Source organism: Typopeltis vanoorti, chromosome 10 (genome assembly GCF_054136105.1).
Source record: "Typopeltis vanoorti isolate ZY-2024b chromosome 10, IOZ_Tvanoo_1.0, whole genome shotgun sequence".
In the NCBI taxonomy this organism is placed as follows: Eukaryota; Metazoa; Arthropoda; class Arachnida; order Uropygi; family Thelyphonidae; genus Typopeltis; species Typopeltis vanoorti.
Window position 1 is genome coordinate 77,803,766 of NC_143558.1, and position 18,631 is coordinate 77,822,396.

The window sequence follows — 18,631 nt, forward strand, 5'->3', positions numbered from 1 at the left end:
CAATACAATTGCTTTATGGTAGCTTAGACTATACACTAATGAACGAATCATTAGAATTTTTATGCTAATTAATAACAGTTATGTTATGCAGTTACAATTTAATACTGCATCTTTAAATTTGTTTACATTTCTCTCGACTGCGAATGGCCATATAAAGTGTTTGTTTGCATAAGTTTTGATAAATTTTAACTTTTTTATAATAGATTTGTGTATATTTTATGGTAGTAAATGATAAAATGAACTACTATCTACATATATTTTATGCATTCATGACATACCTAACTTTATTAATTTTTTTAACATTTCTAAGCTACGCAATTCAACTACGAGATTTTTCAAATTGGCAAACTCTCTAAAAAATTTCCAATATATTTATTTAAAAAAATGCATATAAGTAGAACTGCATGGTTCAAACTCACGTTCTTCAAGAGTCAACCGCGTGTGTGTGTGTGTGTGTGTAAAATTGATAAAAATAGAAACAAACATGTCCTTAGCCCACACACACACACACACACACACACACACACACACACACACACAGTACAAAATGTACTATAGGTTTGCCAATAACAGTTCGCAGGTGGAAGCTACATAAAAAAACTCCAGTTAATCTCCACTTGGATGATATACCATTGCAAAGTTATCGCTTAGTGACAACTATTTCTTCTGCCACCTTCCTACCAATCGCATTGATCAAAGTTATGCACTTCCACAATCATTCTTCCTCTTACTTGTTGCACAGTGAAAAAAAACTCTTCTGGATTTATTTTGGCCTACCTAGCTATTTTTTTTTTTTTTTTCATAATTTGATTTAGCTCTTCTTACCATACTAGTCATCCTTCTTATCTGCACTTTGCATTGCTCGCTGAGTATGCTGATCACCTTCTTTATATTCCCTCCACAATGTTTTGTGTGTGTGTGTGCACATGCATGCAGCTTTTCTGCTTTATATCACTACTCATTCACTTAACCTCCACTTGGTGTATCCTCCCGATTGTAAGTATGCAGTCTGATACTGCTCTGATCAAACAATCCCTGAAGGCTTCCCATGCACTACTGATATTCTTTCCTTGTAGCTTCATGAAGCCATGGCAATGCTTTAAACTATCAACCTCCTAAGTCTGCCATAATCCTCAGATTTGTAGTTTCATATAAACACATTCTTGATTAAGGCTTTTTTCTGTTTAAAAAGAAAAGTCTCAAACTCAAGGAGCTATACAAGCTCATGCAAAGCAGTCTTTTACAAACATCCATACATCCATGTGAACAGTGGGACTTGAACCCACAACCTGTTGGGTATTGAGGTTAACTATTTATAACCAATCCTTCCAGAACAAGACTGCATGGCCATTTTCCTCAATTCGAGGTAGAGTGTCTGTGGTGGATACATCTTTTGATACTATTACCAGATGTAGCACTCTCAAACCCAAGGTCTGTGACATGCTATTTCAGGTAATTATCCCCTAGTAACTATATAAATATAATTTCTATTTCCATCTTGTCATGTGGTCTTCCCTCCCTCCAATCTGTGTCCCCATAGTTGAAGTCATCTCATAATAATTGCTCAGCTAATCTGTGGATGACTTGCATCCACATCCTTCTGTAGATTCCCTAGCACAGGAATTGGCAACATGTGGTTGTGAGCCACATGCAACTCTTTGAGCATGTAATTGCAGCTCAAACATTTAGCCTACATGTACAACAGGCACATGCCACACTTGTCAGTTTAGTTTGCTTGTGCATCAAAAAGTAAAGCACAGAAACTGCAAGGTGCTGAAGATTAATCATGATAGCAGTGGTGAATATAAAATAGCTAAAACAGGAACAAAATAACATCCATGTTAGATGTAACCAAGCTGTGTTTGATGCATGGAGTAACTTACCAGATACATAAATTTGTCCTCTCAGCATGTTTAAAGATGAAAATTATGCATACTCACCTGATGTTGAGACTTAAGAAATTTAGCAGCAAAAGTCACATTGATTCATACCTAACTGGATGTTTGTTATGCATTAAATATATTTTTAAAAAAATTTTTAATCTAAAATATTTATTGTTTTTTAAAATAAAAAATTTTTTTTTTTAATATTTAAAAAAATATGCATTTTTAAAAAATAAAAAACCTTCCATTTCTTAAAAAAATTCCCTCAGCTTGAGCCAAGATGTAGTTCTCTGGACTTATTCTACAGCAGCAACCAACAATATATATGTTGTCCTACTTGCCTCTATCTCACACCAAATAGACTGAAATTAACCATCTCCCTCACACCTAAAATCCTCAACCAGAATTTTTGTTCGTTGAAATTCTTCAGCTATCATCAGCAATATCCCTTCTCCTGTGTTGTTCCCTCTATGCTCCCTTGAAAATCCAATACCCCTTACATTCTTTCCCTGTAACTATCATTTTCTATCAACTAGTTCTTACTGATGCCAATAATTTTTGGCAAGCTGAACAATGCCTAAATCTCATTGCCTTATCTCTGATAATTTTTTCTTTTAAGGTTACATTGGTGGTCAGCATTCAACTATGGCAGTGGGTCTTAATCTTTTTAGTGATCAGCACCCCCTTAAATCTAAAAATAAGTTCTCGCACCCCCTTGAAAAATGTGTTTCTATTTCTTTATTTAGGAAATTACATCTATTGCAAGATAATTTATTTATTGAAAAATAAACATATACATTTACATATACATACATACATGCGTCAAACCACCTACCTCGTTAACGTTTGGACTCAGAGTATGTGAACACGTGCGCGATCAACCAGTTTCTTATTGTATTGCATGTGATGGTAAGTGCGATGTGCTGAGGCAAAGGTAGAGAGGGTAGGAGTGGGGGTCCCAAAAGTCGACGTAGCATTCACTAGTTTCTCACAGGTGGTAGTTTCCATCAAAAATTTAGAAACTTCTCTTGCACCATTGGAAATGCTTTCTCACACCCCAGGTTAAGAACCACTGAACTATGGCATTGTGCCAAGGTCAGTTAACAAATTACATTTTATTTATCACATCAAAAGAGGCCTGAAATACCTCCCCTCCAATTTAGCCAACAAAATACGAATGGAAACATTATACATATTAAACTCTAATAAACAACTAAGTTGCAACAGAAATATTGGAAATTAAATCCCTAAAAAATAATTCAGACATCGTAATTACAAAAGCAGATAAAGATAATGCTACCATTGTCCTTGATTACAACTCTACAAACCACATCAAAAAGAAAACAACAGAATTAATCAAATTGGTGATCACATGGCCAGAGGAAACAACCAAAAAACTTATACCGCATTACACCCGCACTCCCAGAATTTATGGTCTGCCAAAAATACACAAAACAAACATACAAAAATACACAACACTTCATAAACAAGATTAGAAACACCACATTCAATGACAAAGATTTATTAGTCAACTTTCACATAGATGCCCTTTTCACTAATGTCCTGATCAAAGATATTATTCTTCTCTTACAAAACATATTTCCTCCTGATATCACAGCCCTCTTTGCCCACGTACTCCAATCTGGGTATTTCACGTGGCAAAATAATTTTTACTTACAAATAGAAGGTACGGCCATGGGCTCACCATTTCCCCCTCCCCAATAGCTAACTTTTACATGGAAGACTTTGAGCAACAAGCTCTAGATTCGGCCAGCAAAACACCCAAAGTCTGGCTCAGATATGTTGAGGATATTTTTGCCATTTGGCCTTACAGCCATGAAACATTAAATACATTTCTAAGCCACCTGAACAAACATCACACTCATCACGCGTCTTCCCTCAGGCTGCCTCTCCTTTGCTATCTATTGCAAACCTACACATACAGGCTAATACATACATAAAAATTCATACCACCATCCAACACAAAAACTAGGAGTCATCAGCACCCTCAAACACCAAGCTTAACAATTTGCTCCAATGAACAAGCCCTGAACCAAAAATTTTGTAATAGGTAACTGGGGAGACTATGTTTTTGTCTTCAATGTTTATCCATCAGATCTCGGTTAGCTGTGCTTGAAATCACAGGTGAGCATGGCCTACCATACTGAGGGATACATCGGCAGATGTGCCTTGGGAACTGCCCAGAAACTTCAGAGAGAAGGACTGTCGATGAAACTCCAAAGATAACCATGAGTGTACCCTACGGATCAAGAGGTACAAGCTACAACACTTCCAGCCTAGAACTCCTAATCATCTTCTCTTCTCCTCCCATTTTTCACCCCTTAACAGTCTTCCTCATTCTTTGTTTCGACTCCGAAGTGTCCACAATTACCTCTCTGGCGCGATGACATCACTCGTGTTCTCTTCTGCTGAAAGTCTTTGTTTTAGGTGCCTAGATGTTAGCAAGTTGTTGCAAACTTTTTTTTTAAAGCATAATCATATAATCATGACATTTTAAAGTATATAAGGCATAATCCCTTTCTTCTGGTTTTTACATACTATAGTTACACAGGTAATATCAAATACATTCTACAAAGTGGTTAATTTATATTAAAAGAAAAAAAACACAATGCATTGTATTTTCTTTATATTTTGATTTGACACCCTTGTAAAACCGAGTTCAATAAGTTAACTAAATTAACTTATCGCTCAAGATTTTACACTACCTTACATAGCCATCCCAATTAGAAAAGATGAAAATGAACGCCACATTAAATACCTCCACTATGGTAAAAAAGGCCTATCAGACCATGCACGCCAAACTTGCCACAGAACTGACTGGAAAGGCACTATGTCCCTGCACTGCACCAAAACATTGTTTGAAAGAAAATTAAGAAGTTAATAAATTTAGTTTAATCCTTTATCTAAGTGTGAGCAAACCAAGTTTGCACCTGAAAGTAACTTCAGGAGAGGGGGTAATGTGGTACAACACCAGGGCAACTCCTTGCAAAGGTGGAGCAAGTTAACATCACTCCTATCTCGGTATCTCCCATAATGCAAAACACATCTCCTTGCGGATATTTAATGTTATGCATTAAGGGAAGGGCCACTACCCAGACTAGTTTCGACCTTCATTGAGAAATAAACTTTCAAAATTCAAAGAAGCTTGTAAAAGGGTAAAACATCATCCAAATCTGAACAAAAATGGATTAATTATTCCAAGAATGTGGAGGACCCATCTTCAACTCATATAGCAAACAGAACAACCCTAGACAGAAGAAAATCTTAATACAAAAAGACTGCAGAAATTGTTTAATGTAGTTCTGTTTTTTTCCCCTCACCAGAGGTCAGGTTAGGATAAATGATTAACAAACATCTAGATTCATTTTACTTTTGTATTGTTCAGTGCCATGTAGTTTGCATATTGTACATATGTATGTGTTCCCGATGATAACTTCAATACAGAGGTTGAAACGTTGATTGTTACTTGCTTAATGCTCCTAGAATTGCTCCTAGATGAGTCTTTGACTCCATGAGGTCTTGTTTAATAATAATGTTAAGTAAAGTAATTATTCTAACAATTGTGTGTTGTGTACAATATACAAACTACATGGTGCTGAACTATACATAGTTCAGCACCATAGTGAATTCCATAGTTCAGTGCCATGTACATGAATACCAGAGCTATTACAGAATTCATAATGAAGAATTCTCTGATAGCCTCTGGTATTCATGTATATGCTACACCTTGGGCCCAGAGTTAAACTTGTGTAAAATTAATCATAATTTACAATTATGAATCTTTTTACAATTGTTTCTCTATGCTAGTATTTTATTAGTTTTGGATTTGTAACCGTATGTATAATCGGCACTTGCAATGTGCCCAATATTGATATATATATGTTAAAATGAATTGTAAAGTATTTCAGATTTATTATACTTGCCAGACATCTGATGGTTGTAATAATTTCAATGTTCTTTATTGTAATTCACAATTGTCAAGTGTTGTGATATCTCCTGTTGATCATAAAGACATTCTATTTTTGCTTATGATGACACTGTGTCAGCCATCACTACCTAACTTCTCCCTGGAAGTTTGAGAATGCAGACCAGAGAATTTTGTTTTAGGAAGTTTAAGAAAATTTGACAGGTGGAATATATTAATTGAGGATTCCAGAAAAGGAAACATAGCAAGGTGAATTCTCTACATGGAAGAGTTGAGACTATCAGCAAGTGAACAGTAAATAAAGAGATATTAAGTAGACATTTTATTTCAATGTTCAAAGAAATGTAAAATAGAAAGTTTAATTTTCTGTCTCAAGGATGCTAATGATATTTATTATTTTATCAGAACAAGTGATGTAATTTATCAAATCTGAAACTGTAAAGTGGCTTTAATGTAAAATGTAAAATGGCTCAGCTCCACTTTGATACAGTGTTGTTTATAAAGTAGCAAAAGAAATTGCTCTTTCTCTGTTAAGTATTACGTGTTTCTTGTAATGAAATTGTCTGAGGTAAGAAAATTTATATTCCAGTAAGGATGACTGGAACAAATGTATGCTGCATAAGGAAACAGTACACCTAAAGAAGTGAAGGTTATATTTTGAAAAAAGGCCTAATAAAGAACTGACTAATGAACATTTATTGTTTGTAGGAACATGTTCTAAAAAATAAAATGCTCAGTCTAGTAGATTGATTAAGCACATACTAAACAAACCAGTAATAGAATGAATCAGTGAGAAAGTAAATTTATATCAGGAAGAAGATATCTAAAGCATAGTTTCTATTTAGAAGGCTTTGGATCCAAATAGTTTTATAGTTACTAATTTAATTGTATTTGCAATGTGTACAGTTTTATTTAGTTTCATTAAATATAATTTGTTATTTGGTCTTGAATCAATTAATTCCTGGATTCTAAAAATAATGAAGTTAAAAGTCATTGCACCAATCAGATTGAACCAACTGGAATATTTACCTAACACTGTGTAAAAACAGTCTCGTTACAGAGATATAACATGGCATAGCTAAAAGGATTTTTAACATAGCTGGGACAGCTGATATGATTATTAACACTTGTGTAATGTCATTACCAACCCATTCAAGATTGAAAACTTGGGAAATGCATTCAGTATTACACAGTCATTTCTGTACACACATTAATTTTCCCTAGTGAGATGGCTCAATACTCAAACTTGACTGCATTCCCCTCCCCCAGTACCTCTACTTTCCCTGATTTTGCACTTCCAACCTCTCACTGAACATCACTCTCTCTCCAAACCCATTCAAATGCAGTCCATCAGGCATATCACCCCATGCATCTGTAAACTACACACCATTCCTCTTGCACAATATTTTCATTGACTCAGTAGCAATCATGACTATTGAACTAATTCATTAGAATGAAAAAAGAAGAGTGAGACTCAATCTTTAGTTTCTCACTCTTCTTTTTTCATTCTATCAGCAACTCTTTCATATCTTCTCTCATTGCACATTTCTTACCTTACATATCTGGACAGGTTCCCTATAATAACAGAAAAATTTCTCCTTGTTTATTATGAACTAATTCTTTATGTTAATCATATTAAGAGCCATTGTAAATGATAAATCTTCATCAGTTCTGATCTTGATATCTCATCACTTTAAAAATGAAGTTAATGAAGATAATGAAGTGTTACAAAACAATGCCATATTTTAATATATTTCTTATCTCAGAAGAAAATTGACTACTGAAATAAATATTGTTACATAAAATAAGAAAATAGAAACTTAAATTTGATCATTATGACCCACAGGGAAAAAAAAAAAGTTGTACATACTTCTTTGGTTATTCAAATAGCACAATAATTTACAAGCATAGCAGCATTCAAAATGTTAGTACACTAGCTAAAGAAACAATATATGAGCATTACAGTTGCAACCTTGAGGTCTTGATTATGATCACGATTATTCTACAGCCACTGTGATTCATACAGTCCCTAACTAATGTCTGCTTTCAAATGCCTATACATGCTGCACACACACACACACACACACAATACATGTCACTCAGCACATCAATGTAAATGATGGGCATAGAGAAGGAAGGTAAAATACTTTCTTGCTTCAGGTTTGTGTATACTTTTTTTTTTTTTTTTTTTTTTTTTTTTTTAACTACAAGCAGTTGTCTAAACAAATTAATCGTGATTTATTTGGGAAACACTAGAGTCTATGAGCTAAAGAAATAATGAAAAGAGAACTTATATAATAACCATAATTCTGCATTGAAATACACAAAGAAATATCTGAAAATACATTCTGAACTTCACTGCTATGGTTGGTTGTATAGAGGCTATAGCTAAGCTGATTCTTGACAAGAGAATAAACTGGACTCCACGGCACTGCCATTCTTTGTGGTATATAAATAGTTTGTATGCAGAGACTGGAGCAGCTAAGTTGACAATGGATCTGCAAATGCTCAATGATAATGAAGAATCACATGCCATTTTCCCCAATGCACCTCACAATCATAATCTCTAACTATAACTGAAATTTATTTCGGAAGTGCACTGATTTTCCTCTTACTCCCAAGGAAAAAAATAAAATAACTCCATAGACAGGAAAATATTCTTATATATATAACATTAGGCTAGATCACTACCTACCTTTCTTGTAGCTGACATTACACAAAGAGACCATATGTTCACTTTGTAAAGCAAGAAGACTAACAGGAAGAAGAAATTGCTTTCTGAAAACAGATTTTGCTGTTCATATGCTGTACATGATTCGAACTATTCAATAATATATTTCTGCACTCAATCTTCATATAAACTGCAACTTTAAGATTATATAAAAATACTAGGGGGGGGGAGGCTACCTCCCCGGCACCTATACCGCCCAACCCCCCAAGTTCCAGACTGGTAGGCCAGTTCTCCTCGAATTTTGAAGACTCAAAAGGGGGGGGGTCCATCCATCATGGCACCTATGGTGCCCAACCCCCAAGTTCTGGACTGGTAGGCCGGTTCTCCTTGAATTCTGATGACTTGAATTATGAAGAGTCGACACTCAGGGTAGCCCCTGAGTTTCAAATGTTTCAAAAACCGTGACATAAAAAGGCATATCATTTTATATATATAGGGTAGATTTATATTTAAAAAAAAAACACTGAAAAAATATATAAACAAATACCTTTGTTTGTCTAATTGGCTTAATTTTCGGACATCATAGGCAAACTGTATATCTTGAACAACACATTCAGGGTATGCCTCCCTAAAAAAAATAAAATCTCAATAATAACATCATGCGAATGTGTAATGAAAAAAGAACATAGAAAGGCTGGAGAAATACCATATATATATTCCATATAAGGAAAAAGTTTGTAAAATGGATTAACAAAGCTTGCAAATTATTGATATACAGTCAGCCATGGTTAACAGAAAGCACGGTCAACTCTCACTATAGCACACACTAATTATTGTGAACTTGCTTACTATAACAAACAGAAAAGTCACAGTCAAATATCCTTATATCATCAATGTTCCTGTGTTCCTGTGGTTCCAACTAAGCTGTAGTTGGAACCACAGGAACATAGTTCCCTGTGGTTCCAACTACAACAGAAAGTGAGCATAGCAATTTCTTGGGAGGAGAAGGGAGATAAAACAGGAAGTACCACTATCTCTGCTTTGTGAATGTTTGTTTTAAGAATTTTTTTTAATAACAAATGTATGTATTTTTTTTAATTTTTATGAAGAAATTTATAAATATAAATGACATACTAAGTCACATGAATGATTCCGATATATTGATGAGGACAGCACATAAAATAATTAAACACGTGCTTAATTCCTATCACAGAGACCATCTTTAAGAAGTCCTATGAGATGCACTGTTGGCTGTTGGATAGGAGTACTTAAGAATTAACATTTCCCAAATCTTGGTAAGTTAACATAACCATATTTATTTAAATTAGACCAGTTATTTAAATCTGCTGCTGATTCTAAAAAAAGTCTTTTAAGTTTGTATTTGCTGCAGTGAAGCAGAGTAGCTTTCAGGTTTTTTTTTTTTTTTTTTAAATTCTGTGCAAGGCATCCAAGACATGGTGGTCAGCTAGTCCTAATTTCTTGTGTTCTTTTAAGCAACATATACAGCAGATCCTCCAATCAGACTATTGATAAGTTGTAACAACAAAGAACCTTGCAAACACTTGGAAAAACAGAGAGGGGAGGGAATGGATCCTTAGGAGAGCAGATAAGGGCAGCCAGCTTCAAATCAGGTTTGAAAGCAGTGTAATGATTATATTTCTTTAAACTTCTGGCTATTTTTTTCTTAAGTGGCCCAGATACAAGGAATAGTAAGAGCATTATCATAATCTGTATGTCTGAAAAGGATATGAACAGATGGAAGAAACAACCTTTTTGCTAATTTTTTTTTTTTTTTTGGCATTGTAGCCATTGGACAGGAAAGTCTGGTGAATAAAGAAGAGTTCAACTGTGAGAGAAGCTTGGTTGAAGGCTCTGTTGACAATAATTTTAATAATACCATGCTGTTATGCAGGGAAAAAGATGATGGGAAAGTTTCTGTATATATCTATCTCTATAGGTGGATTTCTGTCAACTAAGAAAGATGGCATTGGGGAAAATTAGTATTTAGAAAAGCAAGCTATTTTATTATTTCTATTTTCTATAGCAAACTGGATTCTGGAGTACTGGGCTGTTGAGTTGGATAAGAAAGGAGTCTAATGTGTCTGTGCCATGTGTCCAAACACAGAAAACATTTAAGGTTTAAGAATGGCAGTACCAAGGGCATGTTTCTGAGTTGTTCAATATAGAAATTTGCTAGAGGAGAGAGAGTGGAGAGCCCAAGACTGTACCGTCTGTTTATATATGGTGTCCTTCTAAGTGTGAGTTACCAAGAGAGATGGCAAAATTGAAGAGATCAATGATGTCAGGGAGGGAAACACATTTTTCAGCAAAGTATCAGAAAGGAGGATACTAGTAAATAAAGAGGTAACATTGGAGTTAACCAGGATATCAGGATTATTTAAAACTACATTTTGGATTAAAGATTGGGAAATAAGTGAAATAGTTTATATAAGATGACATATGACCAGTAAGTAAGGTTAAAGATTTAGCTAACTATTTGGCTAGTTTAAAGGAGTGAGGAAACTAATAAAAAGGTTTAAATTTTTTTAATTATTTCAGGAGGTCAAGATGTGACATTTTTTAGAAGTCTTTTTAATGATTTTTTCTGAGAATGGGTTGGGTCATAATCTAGGGATTTATTAATGCACTCTCTGGGCAACACATTCATTATCCAATTATAATCACTAGCCAATTGTTTTAAGAGCACATGTGCACTACACATGTCTACAGATATATGGCTTACACATGCAGAGAAACATAGAATTTTATTCAAAACCTCCAATATATTTCATCCAATGTAACATCAACATCATCAAGGAGAAACACCAGTAATTACATTCAAAACATGAATCAAAGCTGGAACTACCAGCAAGTTCCAGCCACAGTGTAAACCATAATCTACATTATATACACAGAAATGTATATTATTTTTTTATATATAGGATATACTGCTTTGAAAGAAGTCAATGGACAACATAGTGTGAGGAATAAACAACCATGGCACCCACCTTAATAAGATGTAGGACCTACTTTCGCTGTGAAGACTGCAACAATGCCATGGGGCATACTTTCCACAGTGTAGTAATCAATGGGAATTTTGGACCATTCTTCCATGTAGGCATGTAACGAGGTCCTGGACTGTTGTGTGTGTGTGGGGGGGGGGGGGGGAAGATGTTTCTTCACCTCACCCAATGCTCCAGTTCATTCCACATCTTCATTTCATCCCACTTTTCACCCACATTTCGGGAGGCCAGTCAAGTGTGGTGACGCTCATGTCCACATAAACATGTAGTTACTGCAGCAGCAGCCTTATAACATGGTACACTGTCTTGTTGAAAGAGACAATGGTCAGTTCTGTAGAAATAACACCAAGTAGGAAGCATTGCATTGTCCAGAATGTTCAGATACCTCTTGGAGATCAATTTTTGTGACACCACAAACAGAGGTCAGAGGTCAAACCAAGACCATACATCACACTGCCACCTCCAGATTTCATAGTTGGAATTGTGCACTCTGATAAGATGTTCAGTGGGCCTCTGCCACATCCACACATCTGTTCTTTAGATGTGTGTAATGTGATTCGTCACTCCATAACACAGCTTTCCAAGCTTCCACAGCACCCCCCCCCCCCCCCCGGGCATGCAGTTTGCACCAATGAACATGACACTGCATGTTGGTTTGAATAGTGTAGGGGCTTGCATACTGCAGACCTATAATGGAAATTCATCTTGTGAGCCTTGGTTCTGAATGTTTTTGTGCAGAATGTGTTAGAATTAATGCTAGAGCTCTGCATTTAACATATCAACTGATGAATGGGATTTTTACATATTATCCTTCGTAGTACCCTATGGTCATATTCAGCGAGTGTGGTGGTTGTCTGCTTGCAGGTAGCACTTGCATCCCTGTACTTCCATCTCAAGATGGTAACACTGATTGTTTACCTGTGATGGTCCAATATGTTAACAATTTGCAAAACAGATATGCCTGGAACATGGCATCCTATCACAACCCTTATTTCAAACTCTGTCAGTTCTTTTCTTGCAGCCATTTCAACTGAACACAGTTGCACTGACTTGGGAGCATCATAGGCCTCCAAATTATACTGGCTACAAATATGTGACTCATTACATGGCACGATGCACCTCGCCCATGTGTGTGGGGGAGATCAATTAACTTCTTTCCAATCAGTGTATTACATATAGTTTCTGTAATTGCAGAATATTAAGAACAACAAACAGGTAACTAGTTGAATATGCAAAAAAATTAGTAATGGCTATAGCTGTGATTATTGTATTTTGTATCAAAAGAGACTGTCGTAGTAATCTCCACCCCAATAGTTTTATTGTGATAGCACAATATTTAAGTGATAGCACAATATTGTGATAGCACAATATTTAAGTGAATAATTTACTCATGAATAGTATAAGCATCTTAAAAATGCTGAATTGACAATTTTTTTTTAATACAATACATTCTGTTAATTATGAACTTCAACTTGTTTGTTAAAAATGAAATATGGGGAGTTCCATTTCAGGTTGATGTTGATACGAAAGCCCAAATACTTTACTTTTTTTCTTTTTTTTTTTTGTTTTTATTTTGACAAACTACATTTACAATTTTGAATACCAGCACAATTTATTTCATGCCATTTCATATCGTGATCGAGCTTACCTGTTAAGGGAAAATATATGTTTTGACTTATCGATATTAATTTTAAGGTTATAATGCTAAACCACTTATTTTCAACATATCATGGCAAATCTGATTTTCTAATTCCTCAAGGGCCATTTCTCTATATATTAATGAAGGGTCATCAGCAAATGATATCATCGATTTCCTGACATTTATCCTCCAGGGGGGGGGGGGTGTACAGGATATGATAGTACTACATAAAAAATTTACATCATCACTAACCTCCTATCTACAATTTTCCTCTAAATCAATCTATTACCTGCAAGGTACCAATATTGTGAGATCTTATATTTCTATCTTCTAAGGCACTTTTTAGCATATCAATCCACCTATATCTTGGTCTTCTTCTAGGTCTATTTTCCTGCCAACCTGGCAGAGAACACTTGTTTTGCTAATCTTTCCTCTCCCATTCTTAAGTGACTTAATGTGTTAGCTCTGTTAACACATTCCTGGATACTAACAATATGAAGATCTTTCCTAATATCCTCATTTTTAATATGATATTGCCATTGATGCCATCTGTTCACACCCCCTAATCTCTCTCAGGACCCTCATACGTGCCATCTCTAGTCTTTGGTCGAGTGTTTTGCTTCTAACCCAGCCTTCAGATCAATAAGTTAAAACTGGTTTGAACACTGCCTTGTATACAGCTAATTTAGTGTTTTGACTAACTTCTTTCTTATTCCATATAAATTTATTCAGTTGACTTACTATCATATTACAGCTTTGTTGATCCTGTTGTCTATTTCCATATTTAATTTACCATCTTCACTAAAAATTGTGCCTAATTAGCTGAAATGTTTTACTTGTTCCATAGGTGACCCATTCAAAATGCAGTTTCAAAGCTTCTGCCTATTTTGTCTTTGTCTTGTTATTGCTGAACTTCATACCAAATCTATTACAGGAGTTATACAATTTAGTCAGGGAATCTTGCAGACTTGTAGCAGATTTATTTAGAAATATAACATCATCTGCATAGAGCAAAGGGCTAACATTAACATCTCCAATTTTGATATCAGATTTAATACCACTTTCCTTCATAATGTGATCCATATAGATAATGAATAACAGAGGGAGATAATGTACACCAGATTGTCTAACACCAGATTTAAAATAAAACCATCTTTCTGTACTTCCTTCAATTCTAACTGCTCACTTGCAACTCAAATAAAGACTAAGTATTGCTTGCTTGATATAATGATCCACTCACACCATACAACTGTAGCATTTTGAATAGCTTCTCTCTTTGTACCTTGTAATATGCTTTTTCCAGATGTACAAAACTTAAATACGGATCTTTGTTATATTCTCATGACTTCCCAACTATTTGTTGTAAAATGAAAATCTAATCCTGACAGCCATTATTTGGCCTGAATACAGCTTGTACTTCACCAAGCTTACCTTCCACACTCCTTCTCAACCGTTTCTCAAGTTATACTGGCATAAATTTTACCAGAAAACTCAGTAGAGAATAAACTCTAATTCTCACATTCAATATTATTTCCATTTTTATATATATGGGTACTATGACAGCTCTACTCCAATCATCTGGAATTCTTCCCTGTGTCCAGGCCCTCTGAACTATGCAGTGCAGCCACTGTAAGACTTTTATATCTCCATACTTGAACATTTATGGTCAAATATCATCTACTCCTGCTGCTTTTCCACATCTCAGACTTTTGATGGCTTTTTCTACTTCAAGTAAGAAAATTAGTTAATTATTCCCGATTATATATACAGATAATTCCTGATTGCATGCCGAGTCAGTTTTTTTTTTTTTTTTTTTTTTATAAATCACTGCTAGTTTCATTTAGCAATCTTACAAAGTAATTACGCCATACTTAAAGGATATCTTTTTCTTCAGTTTTCATATCACCTTTATCATCTCTCCTTTTATAGCACTCATTCCTCCATTTCTGAGCTTCTTCAACAACCTCCAACATACCTTGCCACCTTCCTGAATATTCATTTTCTATGTTCTTACCAAAGTCTTCCCTTGACTTTTGTTTAACTAGTTTTACATAGTGTTTAGTTTTCTTATTTGTCTCTGTATTCTCTAAGAGCAAAAGCTGACTTATTTGCCAGGAACTTTTGATATGCTTTCTTCTTTTCCTTCACTGCCTCTTTAACTTCCTGTGTCCACCATGGATTTCTGATTTTTCTATCCTTGTAGACAACCTCACCACGTGCCTCTCTGGCTGAATCAATCAGGGTTTTCTTCAAGGCTTGCCACTGAATCTCTAAGGTTTGGTTCCTGTTCTCAAACTCTTTCATTTTTTCTTCAATAATCTTTGTATATTTTAGTCTATAGTTCACATCTGAGAGCTGCTCAACTTTTATTCGCTTTAAAACTTTCTTACATGTTATTCTTTTCAATATGAAATTCAATTTTATCCTGCTCAAGATTAAATGGTGATCACTTCCAATTTCAAGACCTCTGTACACTGTGGTGTCCTGCACTAGAGAGAAAACCTCACTATCAACACTAACATAATCAATGAGATTTCTTCTTATTCCTTGCCTCTTCTCTCCATGTGAATTTGTGCACATTTTTATGTTGAAACATGGTGTTAGTAATAACGAGTCCATGTCCTGTGCAGAAATCCAATAAGTATTTGCCATTATTAGCTTTGCAGTTTTCTCCAAATTTTCCTAAAATATATATATTTTTCTGTACAATATATATATATATATATATATATATATATATATATATATATATATATATATATATATTGTATGTCTGACAATCATTTTTTCCTACTCTGCTATTCAGATCCCCAACAAGGACCAACTTTTCATTTTCCATTGTCAGTTCCTTTCTCTAAAGCCTTAAAACATTCTACCTTAGCAGAACCTTCTGTGGGCCAATAAGCACAAAAAATTCTCATTGTCCAGTTCCCCATTCAGATATCTGCCCACATCTTTTGAAATTGCCTTCCATTCAAGAAGATTAGTCTCATATTTTGTGTTGAATACTATGGCTAGTGAGGTGGGGGGGGGGGGGGGGAGTGCTTCAAGGTCAAAGCTGTATAACTGGGAGGAGACCTTCGCATAGCCTTTAAAGGAATGCAGAGAACTGCCACGGTTTCTGACCTAATGTCCAATCCTCACCTTCTTGTGGTGCACCCTGTTGAGTATCTACCTGGATAGATACTGAACAAACGAGGATGGGCTGACAATCTAATCCCAACTCAACATCAACAGAGTTAGTTAAAGGTCAGTACTATCAACATAAGAAGCCTGAATGACAAAGAAATGGAGCTAGAAGAGGAATTGGATAAGTACCAAATCGACATAATAGGGGTCACTGAAACAAAAAAGACAAAAACTGGCGAGATCTTTCTGAGCAATAAATACAAATTGTTATATTCAAGCAATGACAATCAAGGAAAAGGAGTAGCCATAGTATTCAACACTAAATACAAGGCTAAACTTCTTGAATGGCAGGCAGGCTCAAGTAGCGTGATGTGGGCAAATATCATCATCATCAAATTCGTGCCATGTACCCTCGATGGGTGTACAGGATATGATAGTACTACATGAAAAAAATTACATCATTACTAACTTTCTATCTACAATTTTCCTCCAAATCAGTCTGTTACTTGTCAAGACTCCAACATTATCAGATCTTATATTTCTATCATTAAGGCACTTTGTACCATATCAATCCACCTATATCTTGGTCTTCCTCTGGGTCGTTTTGCTGCCAACTTGGCAGAGAACGCTTGTTTTGCTAATCTTTCCTCGCACATTCTGTTTAATTGACCATACCACCTGAGATTAGCTCTGCTAATGCATTCCTGGATGCTGACAATGTAAAGTTCTTTCCTAACATCCTCATTTTTAATGATATTGTCATTGATGCCATCTGTTCACACCTATAATCTTTCTCAGGACTCTTCTCTAGAGACCACATATCTGTGGTCTCTAGAGAAGTATTTTACTTCTGACCCAGCTCTCAGATCCATAAGTTAAAACTGGTGTGAACACTGTCAGCTAATTTAGTGTTCCGACTAATTTCTCTCTTATTCCATATGAACTTTTTCAATTGACTTCCCACCATACCAGCTTTGCTGATTCTGTTGTCTATTTCTATATTTAATTTACCTTCTTCAGTAAAAATCGTGCCTAAGTAGCTGAAATGTTTTACTTGTTCCAAAGGTTCTCCATTCACAACTCAGTTCACATTTTCAATGATTCTGCGTATTTTCATTGTCTTCGTCTTTATATTGCTGACCTTCATACCATATCTATTACAACAGCTATTCAATTTATTAAGAGAATCTTGTAGACTTGTAGCGGATTTATTTAGAAGTATAACATCGTCTGCATAAAGCAAAGAGCTGACATTAACATCTCCAATTTTGATATCATGTTTAATACCACTTTCTTTCATAATGTGATCCATATAGATAATGAATAACAGAGGGGATAATGTACATCCTTGTCTGACACCAGATTTAACATTAAACCATCTTCCTGTACTTCCTTCAATTTTAACTGCTGACTTGCAACTCAAATAAAGACTAAACATTGCTTGATATAATGTCCGATTGACACCATATAACTGCAGCGTATTGAATAGCTTCTCTCTTGGCACCTTGTCATATGCCTTTTCCAAATCGAAAAAACTTCAATATAGATCTTTGTTATATTCCCATGCTTTCTCGACTATTTGTCGTAAAGTGAAGATCTGATCCTGACAGCCTCTATTTGGCCTGAATCCAGCTTGTTCTTCACCAAGCTTTTCTTCCACAATTCTTCTCAACCATTTCTCAAGTATACTTGCATAGATCTTGCCAGGAACACTCAGTAGGGAAATACCTCTGTAATTCTCACATTCAGTTTTATAACCCTATATATGGGTACTATGAGAGCACTACTCCAATTATCGGGAATTCGTCCCGATGCCCAGGTCTTCGGAACTATGCAGTGCAGCCACTGTAAGACTTTTATACCACCATACTTCAGCATTTCTGGTCGAATATCATCTACTCCTGCTGCCTTTCCACATTTCAAGCCTTTGATGGCTTTTTCTACTTCAAGTATGGATATGTATTCCTGACTGCATACCTGGTCAGTGTTTTTTTTACCACTGTGCAGTCATCACTGCTTGTTTAATTTAGCAGTTTTTCAAAGTAATAACTCCATACTTCAAGGATATCTTTTTCTCCAGTTTTCATGCCACCTTTATCATCTCTAACTCCTTATACAGCACTCTTTCCTCCATTCCTAAGCTTCTTCAACAACCTCCAGAATACTTTGCCACCTTCTTGATATTTATTTTCTATATTCTTGCCAAAGTCCTCCCATGACTTTTGTTCAGCTAGTTTTACACAGTATTTAGCATTCTTGCATTTGTCTCTATATTCTCTAAGAGCACAAGCTGACTTATTTGCCAGGAAATAAGTCAATGAGACTTTGCTTATTCCTAGC

The 18,631-nt window shown here is 35.3% G+C and overlaps 1 protein-coding gene across 3 annotated transcripts in view; it reads right to left on the reverse strand.

The window, feature by feature from the left end:
• LOC150102528 (osmosensitive cation channel TMEM63C-like) overlaps positions 1-18,631 on the reverse strand; it is a 491,876-nt gene that overhangs the window by 275,780 nt on the left and 197,465 nt on the right. For all 3 annotated transcript variants that reach the window (XM_090398766.1, XM_090398765.1, XM_090398767.1), the window contains exon 10: positions 9,048-9,128. In XM_090398766.1, coding sequence (XP_090254892.1) covers positions 9,048-9,128 — 81 coding nt within the window. The remainder of the gene's footprint in view (positions 1-9,047; positions 9,129-18,631) is intronic.